Below are 24,250 nucleotides of genomic sequence, written 5' to 3'. Positions count from 1 at the left end.
CTCCCTCCCTCCCTCCCTCTTTCTTCCTTTCTTCCTTCCGTCCTTTCCTTCTTTCTTTTCTTTTCTTTTCTTTCTTTCCTTGGCTTTTCTTTCTTTCTTTTCCTTTCCTTTCCTTTCTTTTTCTTTCTTTCTCTTTCTTCCTCCCCCTCCCTCTCCTCCCTCCTCTCCTCCTCCTCCTCCTCCTTCTTCTTATTCCTCTTTTTTGAGACAGGATCTCACTCTGTCACCCAGGCTGTGGTGCAATGGCATCCAGAGCTTACTGTAGCCTCTACCTCCCACGCTCAAGTGATCCTCCCAGCTTAACCCCCCAAGTGCCTGGGACTACAGGCATGTACCACCACACCCAGCTAATTTTTTATTTTTTTGTAGAGATGGGGTCTCACTATGTTGCCCAGACTGATCTGCAAACTCCTGAGTTCAAGTGATCCTCCTACCTCAGCCCCCCATAGTGTTGGGATTACAGGCATGAGCCACCATGCCTGGCTCTCCCAGATTTTCTTTCAAGTTTTGTTCCCCCGATGTTTCTTCCCTTTTCCCCCAGCTCCAAACTGCACACCTGAAGACCAGCAACACTTGATTTTCTGAGAGCCAGCAACCACTAATCCTTTTCCTACAGCTTATTCCCTGCCTCCCCCACTTCTCCACCGCATGTGCCCCTTTATTGTCAGGAGTGTTAGAGTTTATGGACATTTAGAGTTTAGTTATATTTTACAGAAAATGTCTCTTTTTAAACACAAGCAAACAAGGTTATGTAATTTTCATGGTGACAGGGCTCAGAAATTTTGGTCCTGATTTTTTTTTTTTTAGTCACAAGACAGGAGCAAATCCCAAGAAAAGGGTAGATTTGTACTATATGCAACTCAGGTCTATGGTATTTGATTACAAGAGTGTCTTTTCTCTGCAGAAAAATGCCTTAGACTCTTTGAAATACTCCTTCCCGTGGCCAGAAAGTCTGCCCTTGAAAAAGCACTAAAAGATATGTGAGGATTTCCAAATATGACTTCATCAACAACTCGCAGGCACTTAGTGCATTACAGTTTAGTTCGTCTAAGTTGAGTCTTTACTGAGAAGAGGAAGACAGCCCCTCCAAGTTGCCTAAAAGGGCAATAACCTGAAGGAACCCCAGTCCCTGCACAGAGCAAAGCACCAGCAGCTGCTTTCCCAAGCCATCTTACCAGCGGGTCCACTCCCGACCATGCACCCCCACAGGACGCCAGCTCTGGGCTCCCCCACGTGCCTCCTATCCCCATCCAGCACTTATGCTCATCATCATCAGTGCATCCTTTCTCTTCTCATTCAAGGAAAAGAGTTCAAGAGACCTGGGCTTTGTGAAATCTCAAAGAAATCCTGAGGCATCACTAAAATTAGAAGTTGTGCTGAGTGCTGGGATGGGAACTACCTGAGAGCTCAAGCCTTTCAGGGCTACTGAGAGACCATTTCAGGCTTCTGGCTGGTAAAAATGGAACAAATGGAACAGACCCCAGGAGGGGACAGTGGGACGGTACTGTGGGAGGGTGGGGGCCCCGAAACCCTGGCGGGCATGTCTCCTCTGCAGTTATGCTGGGGCTTAGAAGGACAAATGCATGTAAGAATATGAAATCCTGAGGCTGGGCATGGTGGCTCATGCCTGTAATCCCAGCACTTTGGGAGGCTGAGGTGGGCAGACCACCTGAGGTCAGGAGTTTGAGACCAGCCTGACCAGCATGGAGAAACCCTGTCTCTACTAAAAATACAAAATTAGCCGGGCGTGGTGGTGCATGCCTATAATCCCAGCTCCTTGGAAGGCTGAGGCAGGAGAATTGCTTGAACCTGGGAGGTGGAGGTCACGATGAGCCGAGATCGCGCCATTGCACTCCAGCCTGGGCAACAAGAGTGAAACTCTATCTCAAAAAAAGAAAAAAAGAAAGACAGGAAAGAAAGAAAGAAAGAAAGAAAGAAAGAAAGAAAGAAAGAAAGAAAGAAAGAAAGAAAGGAAGAAAGAGAAAGAAAGAAAAGAAAAGAAAGAAATCCTGGCCGGGCGCGGTGGCTAACACTTGTAATCCCAGCACTTTGGGAGGCCGAGGCAGGCGGATCACGAGGTCAGGAGATCGAGATCACGGTGAAAGCCCGTCTCTACTAAAAATACAAAAAAATTAGCCGGGTGTGGTGGCGAGTGCCTGTAGTCCCAGCTACTCGGAGAGGCTGAGGCAGGAGAATGGCATGAACCTGGGAGGCGGAGCTTGCAGTGAGCCGAGATCGCGCCACTGCACTCCAGCCTGGGCGACAGAGCGAGACTCTGTCTCAAAAAAAAAAAAAAAAAAAAAAAAAAGAAATCCTGTCAGCTGCACAGAGAGAAGCCACTAATGATTTTGAGAAAGAGAAAGAGAAAAGGGTCCGGGGAGATGCTTTTAGCTCCTCTGTAAGCATCCCTGTCCCCCTACAAGCTGCTACCATCCCTGTTTCCAGACCAGAGGTGGAATAGAGGCCAATTTTTGGCTGTCTCTCTATCAGCAAAGGAGTCAGGCATAATGCTCCCTTTTCTATAGTTGGAAAACTTGATACAAAAGCAACACCCTGACAAGTTATAAGGATACGCAGAACTTTTTTTCTCCCAGGCAGGCTAGAGAAGGACTAAGAACAGAAGCCAGAATGTCAATTATCAGCTTGTGGAATCTTGCCATCTTGAAAAAACTGGAGAAAAATCTTTTAAAGCACCATAAAATTAAATCCATCTCTGATGCTCAGGCAAGCTGTCACTTAAAAAATGACTCTTCCACCCTGAGAACTGGTTCTTTCTCACTGACTGTCTGCCTAGGAGGGGAGCTTGCTGCCATGCAGGCTTCCGGGCCAGCTCTCCAGTTGTTACAGGCAGTGGATCACGGAGAGGGGATTACCGGTGGCTGGAAATGGATTTAACCCCGATGAACGGCAAAGAGAGTCACGTTGAAGGCCAGTCATTATTTATCAGAGCAGGCAGATCGTGAGGTGGGTATGGGTTGAATTTCACTCTGAGGGATGCATATGCTGAATGGTTAGAGTGCAGAGTCCCAGAAAGAGAGCAAGAAATAATTGGTATGTTGCTGGACATCAGGATTAGTAATATATTTGGTTGAACCACATAGAATTTCCACTTTTTGTAAGTAAAAAATCGTTAAATATCAGCAATTTCATATGGTTCAATTTATCAGGTGAATATTACTCAAGAGACATGAATTTGAACATCATATTTTACATGAAGATCTCAAGGAAATTATATTGCCAAGAGGGGAATGCTAATTTTATATATTTATATATTTATTTATGAGACAGAGTCTTTGTCACCTAGGCTGGAGTGCAGTGGCGCAATCTTGGCTCACTGTAACCTCTGCCTGCCTGGTTCAAGCGATTCTCCTGCCTCAGCCTCCTGAGGAGCTGAGATTACAGGCATGCACCACCATGCCCAGCTAATTTTTGCATTTGTAGTAAAGATGGGGTTTTTCATGTTGCCCAGGCTGGCCTCAAACTCCTGACCTCAACTGATCCACCTGCCTTGGCCTCCCAAAGTGCTGGGATTACAGGAGTGGGGCACAGTGCCCAGCCAGGAATGCTAATTTTAAAAAGGAAAACCAAAACCTTATCATAGACAAAGATGAAACGTGGAAGATACCAAAAACTGGAATCCTCACTGGACTTTTCTAGCTATAGAATTGTACATAAGTCCATCCTTCCCTAGCCTGCTTCTTGGAACTCTGACTTCGAGAGACACAACATTATTATTGAGTGGCATGAGATCCTGGAGCCAAACTGGGCGGCACAGTTTTCTTTATTGCTTCATTTCTCAGAGCCTGTAATATGCAAATGACCACAACAGATCCCCAAATGAGAGATGCATGTACACAGTATTTCCCAAGCGTACTTGACCCAAGCTTACTTCTCATCTTATTCCCTACATTTTAATGTGCATACGCATCACCTGGGGATCTTGTTAAAATGGAGCTTCAGATTCACTGGATCAGGGAGTCTGTCTACATTTTTTTTTGTTTTTGTTTTCTCTTTGAGATAGGGTCTTGCTCTGTGGCCCAGCCTGGAGGGCAGTGGTGTGATCTTCAGCCTTGAACTCCTGATCTTCCTGCCTTAGCCTTCCTGAGAAGCTGGGACTACAGGTGTGCACCACCATATCCCACTAAGTTTTTTATCTTTTTTTTTTTTTTTTAATTCCTGTTCACTATGGTAGCTTTTTATTTTTGTAGAGACAAGATCTCACTATGTTGCCCAGGCTGGTCTTGAAACCCTGGCCTCAAAAGATCCTCCCGCCTTAGCCTCCTTGAGTAGGGATTACAGGCCTTTCTCCCTTTCTTTCTTTCTTTTTTTGAAACGGAGTCTCTCTCTGTCACCCAAGCTGAGAGTGCAGTGGTGCTATCTCGGCTGACTGCAACCTCCGCCTCCCAGCTTCAAGTGATTCTCCTGCCTCAGCTTCCCGAATAGCTGGGATTACAGGTGCCTGCCACCACGCCAGGCTAACTTTTTTGTATTGTGGTAGAGATGGGGTTTTGCCATGTTGGCCAGGCTGGTCTCAAACTCCTGACCTCACGTGATCCGCCTGCCTCGGCCTCCCAAAGTGCTGGGATTACAGGTGCGAGCCACCACTCCTGGCCCCTTTCTCCTTTTCTAACAGGCACCCAGGTGATACTGATGCTGCCGGTCCACGACCACACTTTGAGTAGCAGAGCTCTAAGGGGTTTAGCATCTCCCAGGGACCATTACCAGGCAGGAAGGTGGGCCTGGCTCTGAACACAGGAGGAAGGCAGGTCCCAATGCTTAATAAGAAGGTGGTGCCTTGGCCTCACCTCCATAAACTCGGCGCTGGAGCCCACATGCTGCCTGAAGCACAGAAGGAAGTTCTCTTCGGTTGGCAGGATCTGTGCCAGCTGTGAAGATACAGAGAGCGACACTAACGTTAAGGAGGGACTTGCCAGGGAGCAGAGTAGACTTTCCCCTAAGAAGGATGGAAAGAGCCAGTGGCAGGGCAGTGTGGGAATTGCATTTTGCTTCCTTCCTTGAGAACGGGTGCCGGCAGTCTTTCAAAGGGAAAGAAAGATGTTCAGAGAAGTGCTTTTGAGTCGTCCCACCCTTAGGGGATGAGCAATTGGAGGGGGAAAAAGTGGTGCTACTTTAAAATGCAAGCACCCAGACTCAAAAGAATACTTAACAGATGATTCCATGTATGTAAAATTCTGAAAAATGCAAACTAATCTAAGTAGATGGGTGGTTGCCTGGGGTAAGAGGGGCTGCACCAGGCTAGAGGAACCTTTTAGGGGCGTAATAGAAAGGCTATATCTTTGTTGGGGTGGCGATTTCATGGCCTAAAATCTAAACTCAAGGAATTTTACACTTCAAATAGATGCAGTTATTGTATGTAAATTGATACTGCAACAATTCGATTTTTGAAAAATGCAGGTACCGTCTTACAGTAAGCACTGCTGGCTGCCTACCCAACCGCCCTTGCCCCCTTTTTTGCTCCTGGAACGCTTGTGTCACAGGCCAATCCTGATGAGTCTACATTGGTGAAGTGTGAGCCTCCCATTCTCCTTGCCAGTGATTGGCTTACAGATAGGTGTGTGACCCAGTTTTGACCAATGAAATGTCCAGGAAGGGCTGCCGTGGGTACTTCTGGGAACATTTCCTTGCACTTAAGAGGGGCCCTTTCTGCACCTGGACAGTGGTTGTATATGGATGTATGTGGATGTATGTAGTTGGATGTGGTTTATGTGGGGGCATGTGGTTGTATGTGGATGCATGTGGATGTTTGTGGGTGTATGTGGGTGCATGTGGTTGTATGTGGATGGATGTGGGTGTATGTGGCTGCATGTGGTTGTATGTGAATGTATGTGGGTGTGTGTGGCTGTATGTGGGTACATGTGATTGGATGTGGATGTATGTGGGTGTATGTGATTGCGTGTGGATGTATGTGGGTGCATGTGGATGTATGTGGTTGAATGTGGATGCATGTGGTTGTATGTGGGTGTATGTGGATACATGTGGGTGTATGTGGATGTGATGCCTGACGCTGTGGCAGCCATCTTGCTAGCAGCCTGAGGATGAAGGTATTTTGAGGGCAGAGAACAGAACCAAGAGAACTGCAGGGAGGCAGAGCAGGAGCCCTGGCTTCCACCTGGAACCAACCCTACCCCTGGCCTTTCTGTTAGAAGACTCTCATGGTAAGCTATGGCCCTCAGGCCAAATATGGCCCAGGAGTTGTTTGTAAACTTTTATATGACGTGGCCACACCCACTCATTGACATACCACCCGTGGCTGCTTTTGTGCTACAGTGGCAGAGCTGAAGAGCTGTGGCAGGGACTGGATGGCCCACAAACCCTAACACACTTACCTTAATCTGTATTTTTAGAGAAAAAGTCTGCTTGGTTTAAGCCCCCTTGAATCAGCATGGGCATCTAAAGTGGCCACTCTTAGTGCCTCTCCCTGCTCCTCTATATCTAGGCTGGTGGCCACCCCTCAGCTGCTATGAAGTCAGACTGCTAACAGCTCAGCCCTGCCCCTGCACGAGAACTGCCCTCAGCCAGACCAGAGCTGCCCCGCTGGGGAAGTTCCACAGGTCCCCTCCTAGCCCAAAGAGGGGCAGCCTGCATCCAATGACTGATTGACACAGGGGTACAACAGACCAGCCCCCTTGCCTCAAGGTGGGACCCACTCTGTGGCACAGTCCACACTCCAGAGTCCCTATAAGCCTAGCCAAGGCGAGGCTCCAGTTGAGACCGCATCCTCGCACAGCACTATCCCCTGCCTTTTCCTGCTGTCCTTCTCTGGAGAGTTCTGCCTCAGTAAGCCACTTCCACTCAAATCTCTGTCTCAGGCACCCCATCTAAGGCAGTATCCCAACAATATACCCTGGGTGGAGCTGTGCCCTAATGCCTGTGCCACCATCAGCATTCTTATTTATTTATTTATATGTTTTGTAAAGATGGTGTCTTGTTATATTTCCCAGGCTGGTCTCAAACTCCTGACCTCAAGGGTCCTCTGCCTCAGCCTCCCAAAGTGCTGACATTACAGACATGGGCCATGGAGTCCAGCCAGCACTCTTGAGCCCTTGACTGTGGTCACTGATTACCAGAGGTGTTTGACATGCACCTGTATATGAGTATGTGTGAGTGTGTGTATGCGTATATACGTGTGCATATATGAATGTATATATGTATATATGGATATGTGTAAATTATGTTATGTGCAAATTATATGTTTATATATGTAAATTACTGATGTGAATTATAAAGGTATATATGTGTGTAAATTATGTATATAACTTTTAAAAATTATGCCTTTGGATGCCTTTAGGTGGGGCATGGAGTCTCCTGTTCACCTGTCTTCAGCCTCCCTAGTGTCTTCAGCTGGGCTTGACACTCGGTTACAATACCTGTTGGCCCCTGTGGGCATTTAAGGTCTCCACCCCTATCTTTGGTCATTGTTTGTCGCTTCCTCCTTCCTTGGGTGACACACAAGAAAAGTCCCTGCTGTTCTCTTTGGTCAGCCCAAGTGCTGGAGGTGCAGGAGCTTTGAGGCCCCCACCTCACTCCAATCCTCAGCAGGATGCTCATGCCTGGGAGAGGCACAGGGACCCAGGGCCCCTCCCACACAGCTCTTAACCAGCGAGGCAGGGCTCACCTCTGCCATCTCGATTTTCCCATCTGAGTTTTTATCATACTTCTGCATGAACTCCTTCATCTTTTCTCCAAAGTTGTCACTCTTTGACATCTGTGGAAAGACAAAGGGGGCTGATTTTTGCTGCTGTATCTCATGTGAACCATGATCTCAGAGCAGGAAGCTTGGAAATCATTTGCATCCTGGGTTAAGTGGAAGCAGAACCAAGTTGTGCTGATGCTCTGATTGATCAGAGCTGTGTTGTTTTCCTTTCCAGGTCCCCTCCAAATCAAGTCATCTCTTCTTCAAGGCTCAGTCATATAAATTTCAAAGGACACATGGCCATGCTGTGGCATGTAATCAAACATGCCCTGCTGCCTTTGAGATGGATTAAGCTACAACTCTGTAGAAAGGGTTTGGACTTGTTCCCATCACTCAGATGTGAGAACTAAGGCCTCAACATTTTACTGAAGCAGGTTGTAATCAAACTGAACTTAATCCAGTGCCCCCAGTAGGTTCTAAGCACTTCATTACAGCAAGGTGGATTGCTCATTTTCTTCTTTAAAGACTAACTGGCAATTCCACAATATTTTCACTCTTGATTTTCATGCCAGGAGGAACATGAGGAGGAGGTCATCATGTAGCCGAAGGGTAATTTAAATAGTCCACCCAATTATTCTGACTACTAGAAAGCAAAGAACTTAAAACATTCCTTCAAGCCCCCAGCTGCCTATCTTAAATATAGACTTGAAGCTCTCGAACCTTCCCCTGATTTGAGATAGTGCTGATTAATTATTTGCATTAAGGAGCTCTTCCTTCTCCCTAATCAATGATGAGCCCACCTTGCAGGGCTGATGTTTCTGCGTCACTCAGCTGTTGACTTCCATGTGAATTGTGTGCTCCCCGGGATTGGGCCAAGGGAAATCCTACCACTTCTGAGAGTCTCCTGAATCCCTCTGATTGCTTTTTACTTTTGGAATTAGTATCAATTTGTCAATATTTATTTGTTTATCAGTATTTCTTTATATTTACAAAGGTACATAGTCTGATCCCAGGCACTTGTCACAAATGTGGCCGTCTTATTTAAGTTTTACAGTAGCTCCTGTGAAGTTAGTAGCCCTTCCATTTGACACACTAATGGAGGCCGAGATGACTTCTCTAGAGGGCACCCAGTGAGTATAGCCAGAATTTGAACTCATGGCTTTTGCTTCCAAGGCCAATATTCTTTCTACCATATAACAGCTGCTCTGAGAACCAGTCCTGGATGACATCAGTTGGGATTGTTGACAGACTTGAAAATTACCCAGATGACATCTGAGGAAGAGAATGACTAAGAGAAGGATTTTAGATGCAAAGCACTTCATAAAAACACATTTCTCTGACTAGCCCATGATCCCAGGGTCAGTTCTGAAGCCCATGCTTTCTGTGATCCAGGCCTCATTATCCGAGGAGTTGATGGGAGAACTGTTGATAAACAAACCCATGAATCGCCTCCAACCCTTTAAGCCCATCACTTTGATCTCCTTCTCATTGGGGCGCTCTGCCGAGCTTTGAACCAGGAGCTCACCGGCAGATTTGTGACTCATCTCCCAAACTGCTCCCTGAAGAGCTGCAAATAAACTGGATTGGCCAACAGACACGCAGCAGGGGAGAGGAGAGACGCCTCCAGAGGACCCGAGGGAGCTGATGGGAGGGTGTGGAGCTGACTCCATGTACTCCAGAACCAGACACGGGAATCACAGCAGACTAGTTCCAATCACCTGAGCTTTGCAGTATTTCAAATACCTCCCCCAAAAGGCTTTAGCAAACTCAATAGTGCCATGTTGGCACCAGAGAAAGCAACATTCCTGTCACTAAGGGGCTGGGATGTGATATGGAGTCACTTTGGGCAGGCTCAGAAGGTCGTGACACCACCACGAATGAGGCCAGCCAGTGCCGTCTGGTTCAGATACTGGCTGAGAGCAATCCTCAATTTTCCTCTAGTTCCTTGCTGGGGATTCTAGCCCGTGTTGGTCTAGAACAGTGGTTCTCTTCTGAGGACGATTCTGCCCCCAGTGTCCCACCAAAGGGACATTTGGCAATGTTTGGAGACATTTTTGATTGTCACAGCTTGAAGGAGGATGATAGTGGCATCTCATGGGTAGGTCTAGGGATGCTGCTAAACTCCTACAATGCACAGGGCAGCCCCCACAACAAATTATTCAGCCTCAAATGCCAACAGTGCTGAGGCTGAGAAACTCTGGTCTAGAATCAGGGCACTTGAAACCTCCTGGGCATCCAATCTGGAATCATGACCCCTAAGCACCTTAGGGAAGCTATGGACTCTGTCCCTAGGGAAAAAAATACTACATATATATTAATAGATACATACACAGACATAAAGCTTTGCAGCTTTGCAGGAGGGTTCATCAACCCCTGGTGTCCACTCATGAATACCCCTCAATCCGAGACACCCAAGGATATTCAGATGGGGTACTCTTAGGGGATAGTCTATTTTTCATCCTTACAAATAAAATGCTGTGTCAAGACCAGCGATATGAAGCCTGCCCATGGCATACATAACTGGGACACAGCATGCTCAAAGGCATAGGTCAGGAAAATCCCAAACAATGGGAGACGGGCTGGGCTTACCATGCCAGAGCCTTTTCTTGCCTTCTCCAGCTCTTGGAAAAAGTTTTCTAGCTCCTTACCTTCAATATACCCATTTCCTGTAAAGAGAGAAAGAAAAAATCAATCTCAGCACTAAACAGTAAGGGGGGCATGGGGTGGGCATGTCTGGGGCTTTGTGGAGAATATCTTCTCCAAGCTGGCCCACAGGCAGGTGTCTAGGCCAGTGGAGCTAGGGGTGTGGGTCCAGCCCTCAGGGCATTTGCACCTAGAGATCCAAGATGAACAACGTACATTCAGCAGCTAGATAATACTGGGAGGAACTAGCACAGGGTCCGAGAGGACAGAGGAGAGCAGAAGCTGGCAGCTTCCGAATCTGTCCTTAATGTCTGGGCAAGCACGAGGTGGCGGAGGTGTGACAGGTCATCAGCAAGTGGCAGGCCCTGGTCAGAGGCAGAACTGGGGTCCCTGGGGTTCAGAAGGTGTAGTGGGTTGGAGTGCTCCCCCAGAATGGGACCTTATTTGGAAACAGGGTCATTGCAGATGTCATTAGTGAAGATGAGTCATACTGGACTGTGGTGGGCCCTAAATCCAGTGGTTGGTGTCCTTATAAGAAGGCCTCGTGGAGACACAGAGACCCAGGAAGAAGACCACGTGAAGATGGAGGCAGAGGCCAGGTGTGATGTGTGTACAAGCCAAGGAACACTGTGGGCTGCCAGCAACCACTAGAAGCCAGGAGGGAGGCAGGGAGCAGATTCGCCCTCAGAGCTCTAGCAGAGCCTGCCGACGCATTGATTTCACACTTCTAGCCTCTGGAAATGTGAGAGAATACATTTCTGTTGTGTTAAGTCACCCAGTTTGTGATGCCTTGCTATGACAGTCCTAGGAAACAAAAACAGAAGGGCCCAGAAAAGAGAGAACCACAGGGCATCTGTCCTATGGGATGTCACCTCCCACCCCCCACCCCACCTGAGACTTGGTCACGGGGATCAAGGGTAGGAGAGGCATCCCACCTGGTAATGAAGAGAGGAGGCTCTGAGGCCTGCGGATGCAGATTTAAAGCCTGGTTCTGCTGTACTTACCAACAGTGTGACTTTGAGACAGTTATTGAACCCATCTCATCTGCAAAATGGGTTATTATAATTAAACAGGATTTTGTATGGAAAGCCCATCCTCTAGTCATTATGAGTGCAGCATAAATGTTGTTACTGAGTTCCATTACCAGAACCCGTGCCTAAGGTGGGAATGAATCTGTGGGAAAAGTCCAGTGATCAGAACCAGGTCCCGAGGTCACAGCCTGACTTGCGAGATGACGTAAGTAGTGAGAGGTCCTTTAGGCTCTCATACCTTGAGCCCGGATGGTCTAGAGACCAGGACTGAGCTGAATGCATGGTCAAGGTCACTGGTCAGTGCTGTGATGGGAAGGAGGCATCTGTGGGTGGGAAATCAGGCAGGGCTCAGGCCGTGCCTCCCAGACTTTGCTGTGGCAAAGAATCTCCTGGGGATTTTTCCTTTTTTTGAGACAGGGTCTTGCTGTGTTGCCCAGGCTAGAGTTCAGCACTATTCATAAGCGTGATCATAACATACTACAGCCCCAAACTCCTGGGCTCAAGTGATCCTCCTGCCTCAGCCTCCCAAGTAGCTGGGACTACAGGTAACTGGCACCCAGGGATCTTAAAAAAAATATGGATATCTGGCCCCCACCTCTAGACTTTCTGATGCAATTTGTCTGGGGTGTGAACTAAGCACCATGATTTTTTTTTCTTTTTTTTTTTTTACACTCCCAGGTGATTTCCTGTGCAGCAAAGTTTGAAACCCACTGACCTAACGTCAAGTTCCAAATTTGATCTAAAGCCATTGAGCAAGATTCCCGTAGAGGAGATTCAACTCGAATGGGAAGGGAGGTGGTAGCTTTCACCAAGGGCAAATGGAATTACAAACGCAACAGAGAAAAGAAAGGAGCATTTACCCTGGCCTTTGTGAGGGGTTGCGGGGGGAGGCTTTTCTCAGCCTTTCCTCCTAGGGGCCCCTGAGAATTTAAATTCTGAATAAACTTAGAGGCACTCTCGAGTGAAGAATATGCCACAATAAATATTGTATGGCAAGAATCACATGAGATAAATTACGTATTTTTGTCTGCAGGAAAGACATGATTGTAATGGGCTGGCAGAGTGAGACTTGAGTTCCCTTTTATCCTAGGATGGGGTGGTTATCTTCCTTCTAGGATGTTTGTAAAGCTTCTTAGGAGAACTGGAATTTCAGAAGAGTGTGGTTCCTGTGAGGCCGGCTAAAGTAGGGGAGTGAGGGAGAGGGAGATGGGCTTTCTAGGCAAAAAGACATTCGCCTAGTTGATGATGCTCTGAGTTGGAAGAATGAATAATTTTTCTCTTCCTGGTTACTCCCTGCAGCAATCTGGCTATTCTCCTATCGCCGAGGTGCAATTTCTTCGTGACTGAGAAGGTAAAGTCACATTCTTCTCCTCGGAGGCTTTGTAGAGTCAGACAGGGAGGTGGAAAGCTGAGCTCAGCCCTGGGTGCATCTGCATTCCAGAAGCCCGAGGCTAGGGCAGGAGATGGGAGCTCATAGCTGGCAGCACGAGTGCGTGGCATGGTTCAGTGAAGCAGAGGCCACAGGAGCCAGGGCTGGGCAGACACAGGAGTGAGTGTGTGTCTGTTTCATGAGTGTATCGGGAGGTGGCTGAAAGGAACTGGGTGGGGGAAGCCCGCAGAGCAGCATGGTATGTTTCCAAGAGCCGCCTCCACTTAGCTCTCTGAACAGGGTCCCTCATCCCTCTGTGGAACCCTGTTTTGCACCAGGTCCTCAATGTTCTGCCATTTCGTCTCTGGCCCCTTCACCTACCATTTAGGGGGTCGGCAAAGTGATTGGCCTTTCTTGCTGAGGCACCGACACCTGGTTCTTCTCCTCCCTCTGCTGTACCCAGATTAGAGGACACCACCTCTGTGAACCTCAGTTTCTTCTCCTATGAAATGGGGAAATGATAGCACCCTCCTCATGCAGCTGCCATGAAGCTTAAAGAGGATAATAATACACTCGCAGTGCTGGCCTGCAGTGAGCCTCAAACATGCCAGTGGACACTGCCATTATGGCCACTGTTTGTGCCTCCCGCCCGTGCTGCAAACACCTTGGCCCTGGGCTGCTTTCTTTAGGTTGGAAAGATTTAGGGGCGCAGAGGGAGGCTAGAGCAGGCAAGGCTAGCACGGAGCCCCACCCCACTGAACGATCTGAACCCAAAGAAGAAAAGTACAGATCTCTAGGGGCCACCTTTTCCTTGGAGTTTTTCTGGGACTTAGAAAGAATAAGTATTTATTTTTACTCCATCTTTTTTTCTAGAAAGGTTTGAAGGAGGTTTAACAACCTCAAGAAACTCAGACAAGCAGCCAGTGCCTCACCCAGCAGGAAAGTTCTGAAGGTCAGTGGAATGTCTTTAACTTTTCAAAGTGCTTTTGCCTTCTTTCTTTGCTCCAGCAGATAATTTGAGCCCTCACTATGGGTAAGGCCTGTGTGGGTTGCTGTGGAGGGAAATGAACCCACACATAATCTTTCCAGACACACGGGCATGGCAGAGTAGAATCCTCTTCTGGTGACAGAAGACACTGAGGTATAGGACAGAGAAGGCAAGCAACTTGCTCAGGACCACACAGCCAGGGTGTCCTAATTCCTGATCCAGGCTTAATTCACTCATTCATTCATTCATTCAAGGAATTTTTAAATTTAATTTAATTTAATTTAATTTATTTTAATTTTATTTTAGACAGGGTCTGCTCTGTCACTCAGGTTGGAGTGCAGTGGCTGGATCACGGCTCACTGCAGCCTAATGTCCTGGGTTCAAGCCATCCTCCCACCTCAGCCTCCCAAGTAGCTTGGACGACAGGCATATGCCTGAATAATTTTTTGTTTGTTTGTTTTTGGTAGAGACAGGGTTTTGCCATGTTGCCCAGGCTGGTCTTTAACTCCTCCACCTGTCTTGGCCTCCCAAAGTGCTGGGATTATAGGCATGAGCCACCGTGCCTAGGCCATTGGAGGAACCTTTATTGAGCATCTGCATTGTGCAGGCACTGGAGGTGCAAAGGCCAGCTAGGTCCTGCCATGGTGGGGCTTATGCTGTAATGGGGTGTGGGTGGGGCAGGGGACAGACAATAAGCAAGGAAATGAATTTAAACATGGTGTTTCCAGTGTCGAGAGCAATGAAGGAATGATGGTGTCATAGAGTAGAAATCGACTTCCAGGGCTTCTTGGAAAGGACGAGCAGGGAAGACTTCCCAAGAAGCCTCAGCCTCTGGGAAGGGGGCAGAGAAAGGAAGGAGGAAAACTGGAGGCAGGGAAAGGGGTCCAGGAGCTAGAAGGGCAGCCCTGTGGAGAGAAGCCGCCTCCCTGAATTCAGCTTGTGCAGCACAGGCAGCAGGAGGTTCCCGGGGCAGGAGGAAGCCCCCTCCCCACACTAGGAATTCCACCACCTCCCTCTGGGCACCTCAACAAAAGGCAGAAATGTGGTTCAGTGCAATGAGCCTTGCTGTTTTTGAACTGAGCCACAGTTCCACTTTGTGCCTGGTGCTAAGGGAGCTATCACCAAGTTTTAGACGTGGGCCCATTTCCCAAGAGCATCAATGGTCAGCCTGGGAGAGGCAGGCAGACAGGCAGCTGATGGCAGACAGTGAGGAACAGAGGAGAGATTGGCAGGTGGCGCTGCAGGGCCCGGAAGAGACGCTCCACACCCAGCCCGCAACTGTGGATGGAAAATGGCCTTCGCTGCTCTGGCTTCCCTCAAAGCAATTCCCCATCCATCTCCAGGAGGCCCTTATCGCTGGAGGCTGGGGTAGAGGAGGGGCAGGTGGACACCCTTCTAGGAGGACATCGGCACTGAGTGAATGGTCTACTGTTTCTATGACCCTGTTGCAGCGGGTGGGGTGACTGGTCACCAAGAAAGGCTCATGCGGATGGGCAGCGATAAAGACGTGGTTACCATGGCAACCGTCACTTCTAACCTCTCATCAAACCACATCCTGTGAACATGAGGGAGCAGAGCCGAAGTGAGAGCCAGGGACCCTGCATCCTTCCTTATTCTACTCTTGCTACCATTCTTCACCACTATCGTGCCTCAGTTTCCCCCAATTTAATGTGAGACAATACTTCTTTACCTTTCATCTGACCACAGACACTTGGGAATCCATGCCTAGAGGAGGCTTCACCCCTCAGTGAAAAGAGACCTCAGGGATACTTTTGTTCTCCCTGAGCCATGTACACTCAGATTTTCTAGGAGTTGAACAGGTAAGAGGTACCTGAGTAAGAGGAATAATATTAATAATTCTACCGCCTGCTCTATGACTGTCCATGTGACGTTGGGCAAGTCAATCTCTCTGAGCCTCAGTTTCTTTATCTCTAAAATGGGCATAACTATTTATGCCCTCTCTACAGAGCTATGGTGAGAGCCGTACAAGGTAATGTTGTGGAAGCACTCTGGAAGATGTAAAATCTCACATAAATGGAAGGAACAAATATTGCCTTCCATTTATACTCCCTCCTCTTAAGTTCCTCTAAATCAGTTTATAGATGAAAACCCATTAGCCTGAAGAGTTCCAGCACCACTGCTTTCCTTAGAATACTGGTTCTCAAGCCAGGTGTGGTGGCTCACACCTGTAATCCCAGCACTTTGGGAGGCTGAGGTGGGTGGATTGCTTGAGGCCAGGAGTTCAAGACCAGCCTGGCCAACATGGCAAAACCCCATCTCTACTAAAAATACAAAAATCAGCTGGGTGTGGTGGTATGTGCCTATAGTCCCAGCTACTTGGGAGGCTGAGGCATGAGAATTGCTTGAACCCAGGAGGTGGAGGTTGCAGTGAGGTGAGATTGTGCCACTGTACTCCAGCCTGGGTGACAAAGCGAGACTCTCTCTCTCAAAAAAAAAAAAAAAAAAAAAAAAAAAAAGAGAGAGAGGGAAAAAAAGAAAAAAGAAAGAAAAAAGAATACTGGTTCTCAGTTGAGGCTGTGTATTAGGATCACCTGGGAATATTTGAGAACAACATTGTTGCCTTGGCCCTATCCCCAGAATTTCTGATTTAATGGATGGGGGAAAGGGGATGTTTTCAAAGCTCTGCAGGTGATTCTAAAGCTCAGAACAGTCAAGGCTCGGAATTGCTTCAGAGCAGCATGTCTCAAACCTTAGGGTACATAAAAAGTACCCAGGGATCTTATTAAAGTGGAGATTCTAATTCAGTAGGATTGGAGCATAAGGGCATGCTGTTCAAAGTGCAGTCTGTGGACTAGTAGCATTGGAACTACCTGGGTGCTTGTTAGGAATGCAGAATCCCAGGCCCACCTTGGACCTACTGAATCTCTTTCTCGGGGGGGGTGGTGCCGAACAATCTATTGATCACACTGTCTTGGTGATTCATCAATATGCTAAAATCTGAGACGCACTGGCTCAGTGGTTTTCAAATTTTGGTTTAGGCCAGACACATGAGTGTCACTTGGGGGCTTCTTAGAAATGCAAATTCTAAGGACTGACCGAGGACCTACAGAATCGGAGTCTCTGGGGATGGGGCGCAGAAGCCTGTGTTCTAACCAGCCCTCTAGCACACTCATGATGCTGTGTCCAGTCACTTCTAGTGCACCAGTCTGTGTAGCACTCGCGGTCCATAGATTAGAGAGGTCAAAGGAGGGAAGGTTCGCACCTTCTGAATTTCCTCGTTAAGCTGCACCAGAAGGCATCCAGGCGGCCAGGCCACTTGTCGGTCTAGCTGGAATTCAGATTTATTGAAGGCAAACAGTCCTCTAACCTCCATCTGGAGCACCCTCTGGGACAGTCGAATCCTACCCTTTGGGGTAAGAAATTGGCTTCCCCAGGTTCTGCCCCAGTATTAATCCTGCTTTGCATGGTGCACACCATTCACAAAGAGCTTTCTGCTTCCCACTTCATCTGTTCTTTACGATCCTGCCAGGTAAGCAGTTATCAACCCTATCTTAGAAAGGAGGAATTGGAGGGGGAAGGAGATTCAGCCATAGCTGACAGAGGTCCTGGCCTCCTTCTATTTGTCCCAGGGACAATGTCTGTCCATATCTGCATTTGTCCTGGCTTCTCTTTCTTTCTCTCTCTCTCTCTCTCTGTCACACACACACACACACACACACACACACACACACACACACGCTTCTTCCAGTGGCTTCTGGAAAAAAGAATAAGCCCCAGAGTGAAGAGCTACCAGCCACCAGCTGAATGCTTGGGCACTTGAATTTCAATCTGTGTTTCTGGGCTGTGCTGCTTTGGACCCGTGGCTCTGGAGCTGGGCTGGGTCCCCTGAACCTGTGGACATCTGGCAGCCTAATGCTGGGCTAAGTCCCAGGCATGAGGGAGGCCAGAAGGATAGGGCAGATTGGGTGAGAGGGGAGATAGTGGAGAGCCAACAAGGACAGGGGGAGGGCTGAAGCCAGAGGCCCCAGATGGGCCGGCTTGGCAAAGGAGGGCCTGGGATGCAATCCGTCGGCGGGCTGGGGCTGGAGAGGCACTGTTCTTGAAGAGCCTGAGGCCTGCTCTATTAATTCTGGCTCCTTTGGTTTTGGAATTGATTTCCCTGAGGGGTCTCCTTAGCCCTGGAAACCTCCTTCAGGGGCTTGGCTGGTAAAGCTGCTGAAGTCTGGAGGGGAATATACAAGCTGAGCAGGGCAGGGACAGCTGGCCCTGCTGGGCTGGTAGCTGCCCTGGCAATGCAGGGCTGGCATCTTGTTTGTGAAATGGGTCCCTTAGGCGGGCTCCCCCGGGAGCCCCAACTCTTCACAGACCAGCTGCTCCCCGCTGCTGGCTGGTGCACTCCGAGTCTGAGAAGCAGAGCCATAGCAGGCAAGAGCCCACCTGGAGGTACCCAGCGTACAGCTGCTGCACGTGGACACTCCACAACCCAAGGACGCTGTTAGTGAAACAACCGGGGAGCTGGGGGTGGGAGCAGAGGCGGGGTGGGGACATTTTCCAGGGCCTACCCCAGATGGGTCAGGCGGCTGTTCCCTGACAGTCTCATATCCTGACATCACGCCATGCCCAGCTGAGAGGTATACAGACCCCCAGAGGTTTAATAACAGGGTTCAGAGAAAGCTGTCCTGTGACAACTTTAATCTTGGTTCCCAGTGTCAGACCCTGTTGATTTTAATGGGCCAAGACCCAATCGTTTTGATAACTCCTATGATTACCTTATAGCATTGTAACTGTTGTGTCATTTATATAAACACTTAATATACATCACGTATTTTGTGACCCTATTTCAGCGTGTCTTTCACTTTGGTACTGCAGGACCTCTCATGCAGCCGCCCGAGGCCAGTTGCCCAGGTTCCCGTTCATCTCTGAGAGGTGCTGCTGTTCTGAATTTCCTCCCCATTCCCTAAACCAGGGACAAACAAATGAGCAGTGACCCATGCTCTGGAAGAGCCTGCCTGGGCACTGCAGTCTGGCCCTGAGTGGTCCTCAGTGTTGTGTGGGCTTGGAGACGACTTCTGCCAGGTCACTGGGTTTCAGAGGGCGAAGACGGGAGCCTGCGCAGAGCCATCCTCAGCCTTTTGTGGCCTCTGTTGTTATTTTCAAAATCCTCAGGGTGCACATAGATAAGGAACAGGACTCAGTCCCTGTGAGAGGCTTTGAGCACCCCCTACGTCACCTGGGCCACTTGGAGGTGGACAGAAGCCCAGAGGAGTCTAGGCAGATCCCCCACCTGGAGACATATACATATTTCTTACGAGGGAAGAAAAGGTATCTATCACATTGTTTTCTTCTTATATCTTTATTTAGTTAGTTAGTTATGTTTTTAAAGATAGGGTCTGGCTCTGTTGCCCAGGCTAGAGTGCAGTGGTGCAATCATAGCTCACTGCAGCCTTGGACTTCCTGGGCTCAAGCCATCTTCCTGCCTCAGCCTGTCAAGTAGCTAGGACTACGGGTGTGCACCACCACACCTGGCTAATTTTTAAATTTGTAGTGTGGGGGGCGGTCTCACTGTATTGCGCAAGCTGGTCTCAAACTCCCGGCTTCAAGTGATCCTCCTGCCTCGGCCTCCCAAGGTCCTGGGATTATAGGCCTGAGCCACTGTGCCTGGCCTCCCTTCTTATATCTTTATTGTTTTGCTGACTACACAGGAAATAGATGCTCTTGTAAAATTTTCAAGTGCTATGGAAATTAACTTAGAAAGTGAAAGAAAATCCCCTTTCATTTGGCCCATCTACTCTTCAGAGAGAGCCGCTATTATTCAGTTGCCTTTTTCTAAATATCCTGCAACATACATACATCATTCATAATAAAAATGGGCTCATATCATAATAGTGTTCTGCTACAGTTTTAAGCAATATCTTAATAATACATTTTGGACATTTTTCCATGTCACTACAAAAGCTTCACTTCGCTCTATCATACTCCATCATAGAGATAACTATATTTATTTTTCTTTCCCCCAGTGAAGCACATTCCCCCCTCCACCCACCGAAATTGTTAGTATTTCCAAAGAACACTGTAATAGACATGTTTCTTCATATAACTTTCTGCGCACATACGAGTATATCTATGTAGGCTGGATTCTTGGAAGGGAGTAGGATGTTCAACTTGGCCCCATGAATGTCCGCTTGCCCCTGGAAGATAACTCATCTTATCTTTACATTCTTGGTTGCTTTCAAAGGGGTAGCAAAAGCTAAGGCATTTCTCTTTGGAGCCACAACTTTGCTGCTCGCAGATGGTCAGTAAAATAGGAGCCGGGTAGCCTGTCTAATCAGAACCACAAATAAAGGACAGTGTGAACTCTGAACTGGGCATCCCTCAGCCACCTGGATCCTTTAGAGGGGGAAAGTTCCTGATACAGAAGTGTCCAGGAAGCAACAGAGCAATGGGCTCAGATACGTAAGGCCATGTCAGGGCCACTCGGAGCATGGAGGTGATGTGTGGAAGAGCCCTAGACCCCACCAGGGTCATTGGGTGGGCTTGGCTGTCATCTTCCCTACCTCAGCCTTTGAGAGACAACGTTGGAACCCTCCCAAATGCATGCCCTTGGCTGACTGCTGAGGCAGAGTTGGTGGAGTGGCATTGCAGACTAGGAGACCAGACTCCTGGTTCCCCCTTCACCTCTTCCTGCTTTGCTGTGTGATCTTGTGAAAAGAATTTTGCCTCTTTGAGTCCTAGTTTCTCACTCTCCAAACATACGCTTTTTCCTTTCTCTACCACAAAGCTAATAAGAATTTTGAAAATAACCCAACTCTTTAGGGTGATGGTGGCTTTTTCTGTTTTGGAATGGGCTAAGGGTCCTCCTGCCCTCATCCTCCCTCTCATTGGGATTCAGCTGCCTCCTAAGGTCTCTTTGTCTCTGTTTACTACCAGCCAGCATCCAGAAGGGGTGGGGAGGTGGCTCCCACTCTCTGGGGGCTGTGGTTAATTGGGCTTCAGTGAGCCCACTCCAGGGACCTGGAGAGCTGCAAGGGAGAGTTCTCTCAGGCATTTTTAAGATTGTGAGTGGTGGGGGGCACTCTTAGAATTGGGAAGAAACCCCATGTTGAAATCGGAATTGGTAGGAGAGAGGCCTAAACAGGGCTGGAGTGCCTCAGGCACTGTGGTGTTGGGCTCTCCTGCAGCCTTTGGGTGTTCAGGAGGGGAGGAAGGTCGCCCAAAGCCTAATTCTGGATCCTTTTGTGGAATTCCAGTTTGGCTGTATACGTATTTTCCTAAGTCACCTCTCTCTCATCTCTGGTATTTTAATCCTCAGTGCCCTCCTTCTCTGTCGGGTCCATGGCCTTTCCTTGGGACTTCCCTGAGGCTGTGATGTAGAGATGGCAGTGGAAGCCTGATGGACAAGGAAGAAGGTGCAAGCATCAAGCTCCCCCTTCACCCCGGAGCAGGAGGGAGCCAGAGGCACAATGGTTTTGGGAGGCTTTGAAGATCTTGGGTTTGGTGGTAGCTTAACTATACTCTAGCCAAGCCAAGGACCCCATTTTGGGATACACGAAACTGCCCATCACCCCCAAAGGTGGGTTGGGTTCTTTACTTTGGGGGAATGGGAGGGAGACTTACACCTCTCAACACGGAAAAAAACCCTTTTCCAAACCAAGCAGGTGTTGAGGAACCAGAGTGGGGAAATAAACACTGGCCAGGAACCAGCCCCACCAGTAACTTGCTCCATGACCTCGGAAAAGTCAACCCCTGTGTCTGTTTCGTCATCTGTTTAAGGGGAGTCATGGTCTGCCCAGCAGTCTCACACCTTGAGAAGGTGCAATTGTGCTTAAGTACAACGTCTCAGATAAACGTAAGGATCTGCGTGGTTATGGACGGTGCTCTTGGTTGTCCCTCTGAGAATGGGGGAAAGTAGAACTGTAGAGTCCTCTGTTTATAGCTGACTCATCTACCAGGAAGCCAGTGGTGTAACCTTGGCTGCTTGGTAACTTTCCTTGAATCACACAAGTCTCTGGTGCAGATAAACCGGCAGGAGCCTCCTTAGGGAATGTGCGTGTCATCTGGAATACTAAAAGGCTGCACTTCTCTTAGGAGAGCTCTTTGTACCAAGGGAATTTTTTTGGCAGGAGCTGGGGATTGGAAATACAACCCCTCCTTAGCCCCATTTTACAGATTTAACAATCTACCCACCCCCATCAGTAATTCATAGGCAGATCACAGTCCTAACTCAGGTATTCAAATGCCTAGTCCCCTACCCCTCCAGCTTTCTCAGTTGGCTCCAAGGAAACAAAATTTCACCTATTAGCATCCCCAGATATTAACCCCTGCCTCCCCATAGCATTCTGGGCAGAGGATCTCTGTTCAACCACCTCCACACCCTGCCAAGTTGAGGAAGGGAGGAGGGAAGAATGGAGTGAGGCACACCTGATGCCCCTCTGTTTTCCATCCTCCTTGCTCTCAGGCCCCAGGATAAACTCCCTGTCACCCCACACAGATCTGGGACAGGGGCCTGAATGACAGGTGTCAGAGCCCACAGGGCTGAGCCTGGCTCCCTGGGGGGGCTGTGCAGCGCAGTGGTTAAGAACTTGTGTTCTGGAGACAGTATCTGTCTTAGCCTTTCCCGCTGGCCTCCCTTTGGGGTCAGCCCCTCCAGGAGCCATTAGCTACCCCAGGGGAGGGTAGCTACAGACACCACAAAATGTCTCAGATGCCAGGACATTTTGGATGCTCATCTTAGCCAGGTCTGTGCGTAGAGAGGGAAATCAGATCACTTATTTTTTTGAAGTGAACAGAAACAGAGTCTGTAGTGATATCAAAAGCCTCGAAAGGGGGACCACCCTTTATGCCTGAGTCAGACCACCACAGACTCTGGAATCCCAGTGCTGGGGGCTACCTCCAAAGGTCATTCAGTCTGGCCCTGGCTTTTTGGGTGAGTCAGTGTCAAGACCACACAGAGCAGAGGGTTGGTCACTGAGGTACTTAGGGTGGTGCCTCCCCCTACCCAGAGATGAAGTCACCAAAAGCACCCAGGATTATCACTATGAAGGAACAGGTCTAGGACTGGCACCCCAACGCTGCCCCCACCACACCCACTGCTGCTGTGTTGGGAAACCCACATGCCCATGGTGGCTGGAAAATGGACAAAGGAAGCCGGGGGGTGTTCAGGGCCCCTAATGCCATTTTCCACTCCTGCTCCCAGTCAATCAAGCTGGGGACGCCGAGTGTCCCTTCAGGATCCCCTAATTTATCCCAGCCTCCAGCAGGGTAAGGGGGCTAACCTAGCATTCAACAAAAAGGGAAGAGGAGGAAAAAAATGAGTGGGCTTCTGAGACCTGTGGCTGGAGCAGCTGAAGGCAGGGGAGGTGGGGGAGATAGCAGGGGGAACCTGGAGGCCTTCTCAGCCCAGGCCACCTCCCTGAGAAAGCTCCCACTTGCTCAGAATAAAGGTGCAAATGCAGGTGGGCTCTGGGTCATCTATGTTAGGGAAGAAAGTTACTGACAGTTGTGCCCAGCGCAGCCGGATGTCTCCCAAACCCGGGACCCCTATCCCAGCAGGCTCTACGACCAGACCACCTCCTGAGGGCAAACGTACACCTGCCCACATTCAGCGCCGCCCCCTGCCCCCTTCACCGAAGGTCCCCTGGGTGCCAGTGGGCACAGAAGTTGGGAGCTTTACTGACCGTCTGCGTCAAAGTGCTTCCATATTTCCAGGAACTGGGACGCCGTCAGCTCGGCCAGGTGCAGGTAAGGGGGCTGCTGCTGCGGGCCAGCCATGGCGAACCGCTCGGAGACCTCAGCCTGCACCGCTCCCGCTCCGCGCCGGCTGGGCTCTGGCACTCGCGCTGGGGCTGTGCGCCACGCTGCCCTTATATACGCTCTGGAGCCTGCGCCCGCGCCAGGCCGCCAGCAGGGGGCGCGCGCGCTCAGGGAATCGGGCCAGGGCGCGGCGCGGCGGGGGCGGCGGCGCAAGAGGCTCGGCCCGGACTCCCATGGGGCCTTTACTTCTGCGCTGAGACCCCTCGGCGCCGGGCCAGGGACACCCGGAGGCTTTTAGGTGAAAATGAGGGAGAGGCTGCCCTTGCCTTCCCTCCCGACCGTCTTGAGTACATCCACCACTTATTATTGCTGGCAGTAGCAATAATAATTATAACAGTAGTAACAACACTAATAGTAATACTAACACAAATTTGACACATATTTAGCACTCGGGCTTTGGAGTTCACTAGGTCTCTGTCGTGCCTCCTCTCTCCTGATCCTTCCACAGCAGGAAGAGCAGGGACCACTTTTCTGATAAGGGTACTTGCGACTTAAGGTGATTAAGTGATTGGCCCAGCAAATTAGTGGCAGGGCTAGAATTTGAACTCAGCACTCTTTGCACGCCGCACGTGGCTCTTTCATGGGGCCCAGTCTTGCAGAGCAGCCAAGAGTTCTCAAGGCTTTAGTGGGGAGCAGCTGGAATCAGCAGTGCCCCGGGAGGATTCCGATGGAAGCGGCGTGGGGGTGGGGGTGGGGGTGGGGGGCTTCCACTGTCTGTTTGGGTCCTAGTATATCCGTCCCCTCGGAGCCTCCCTCCACCCCGGTACCTGCTTCACCCTGGCCATGCTCTGGGG

General features: G+C 49.3%; 1 protein-coding gene across 1 annotated transcript in view; it reads right to left on the bottom strand.

Annotated features, from left to right (window-relative positions):
* Positions 1-23,488, bottom strand: part of CALB2 (calbindin 2) — a 33,170-nt gene extending 9,682 nt beyond the window's left edge. The window contains exons 1-4 of the mRNA XM_030829596.1: positions 23,321-23,488; positions 10,244-10,320; positions 7,637-7,726; positions 4,806-4,886 (exon numbers count right to left, since the gene is read on the bottom strand). Of these exons, the coding sequence (XP_030685456.1) occupies positions 4,806-4,886; positions 7,637-7,726; positions 10,244-10,320; positions 23,321-23,414 (342 nt within the window). The 5' untranslated portion in view covers positions 23,415-23,488. The remainder of the gene's footprint in view (positions 1-4,805; positions 4,887-7,636; positions 7,727-10,243; positions 10,321-23,320) is intronic.
* Between the last annotated feature and the right edge of the window lie 762 nt (positions 23,489-24,250).

Source organism: Nomascus leucogenys, chromosome 2, assembly GCF_006542625.1.
Source record: "Nomascus leucogenys isolate Asia chromosome 2, Asia_NLE_v1, whole genome shotgun sequence".
In the NCBI taxonomy this organism is placed as follows: Eukaryota; Metazoa; Chordata; class Mammalia; order Primates; family Hylobatidae; genus Nomascus; species Nomascus leucogenys.
This window is presented reverse-complemented; position numbering and strand designations above follow the sequence as displayed.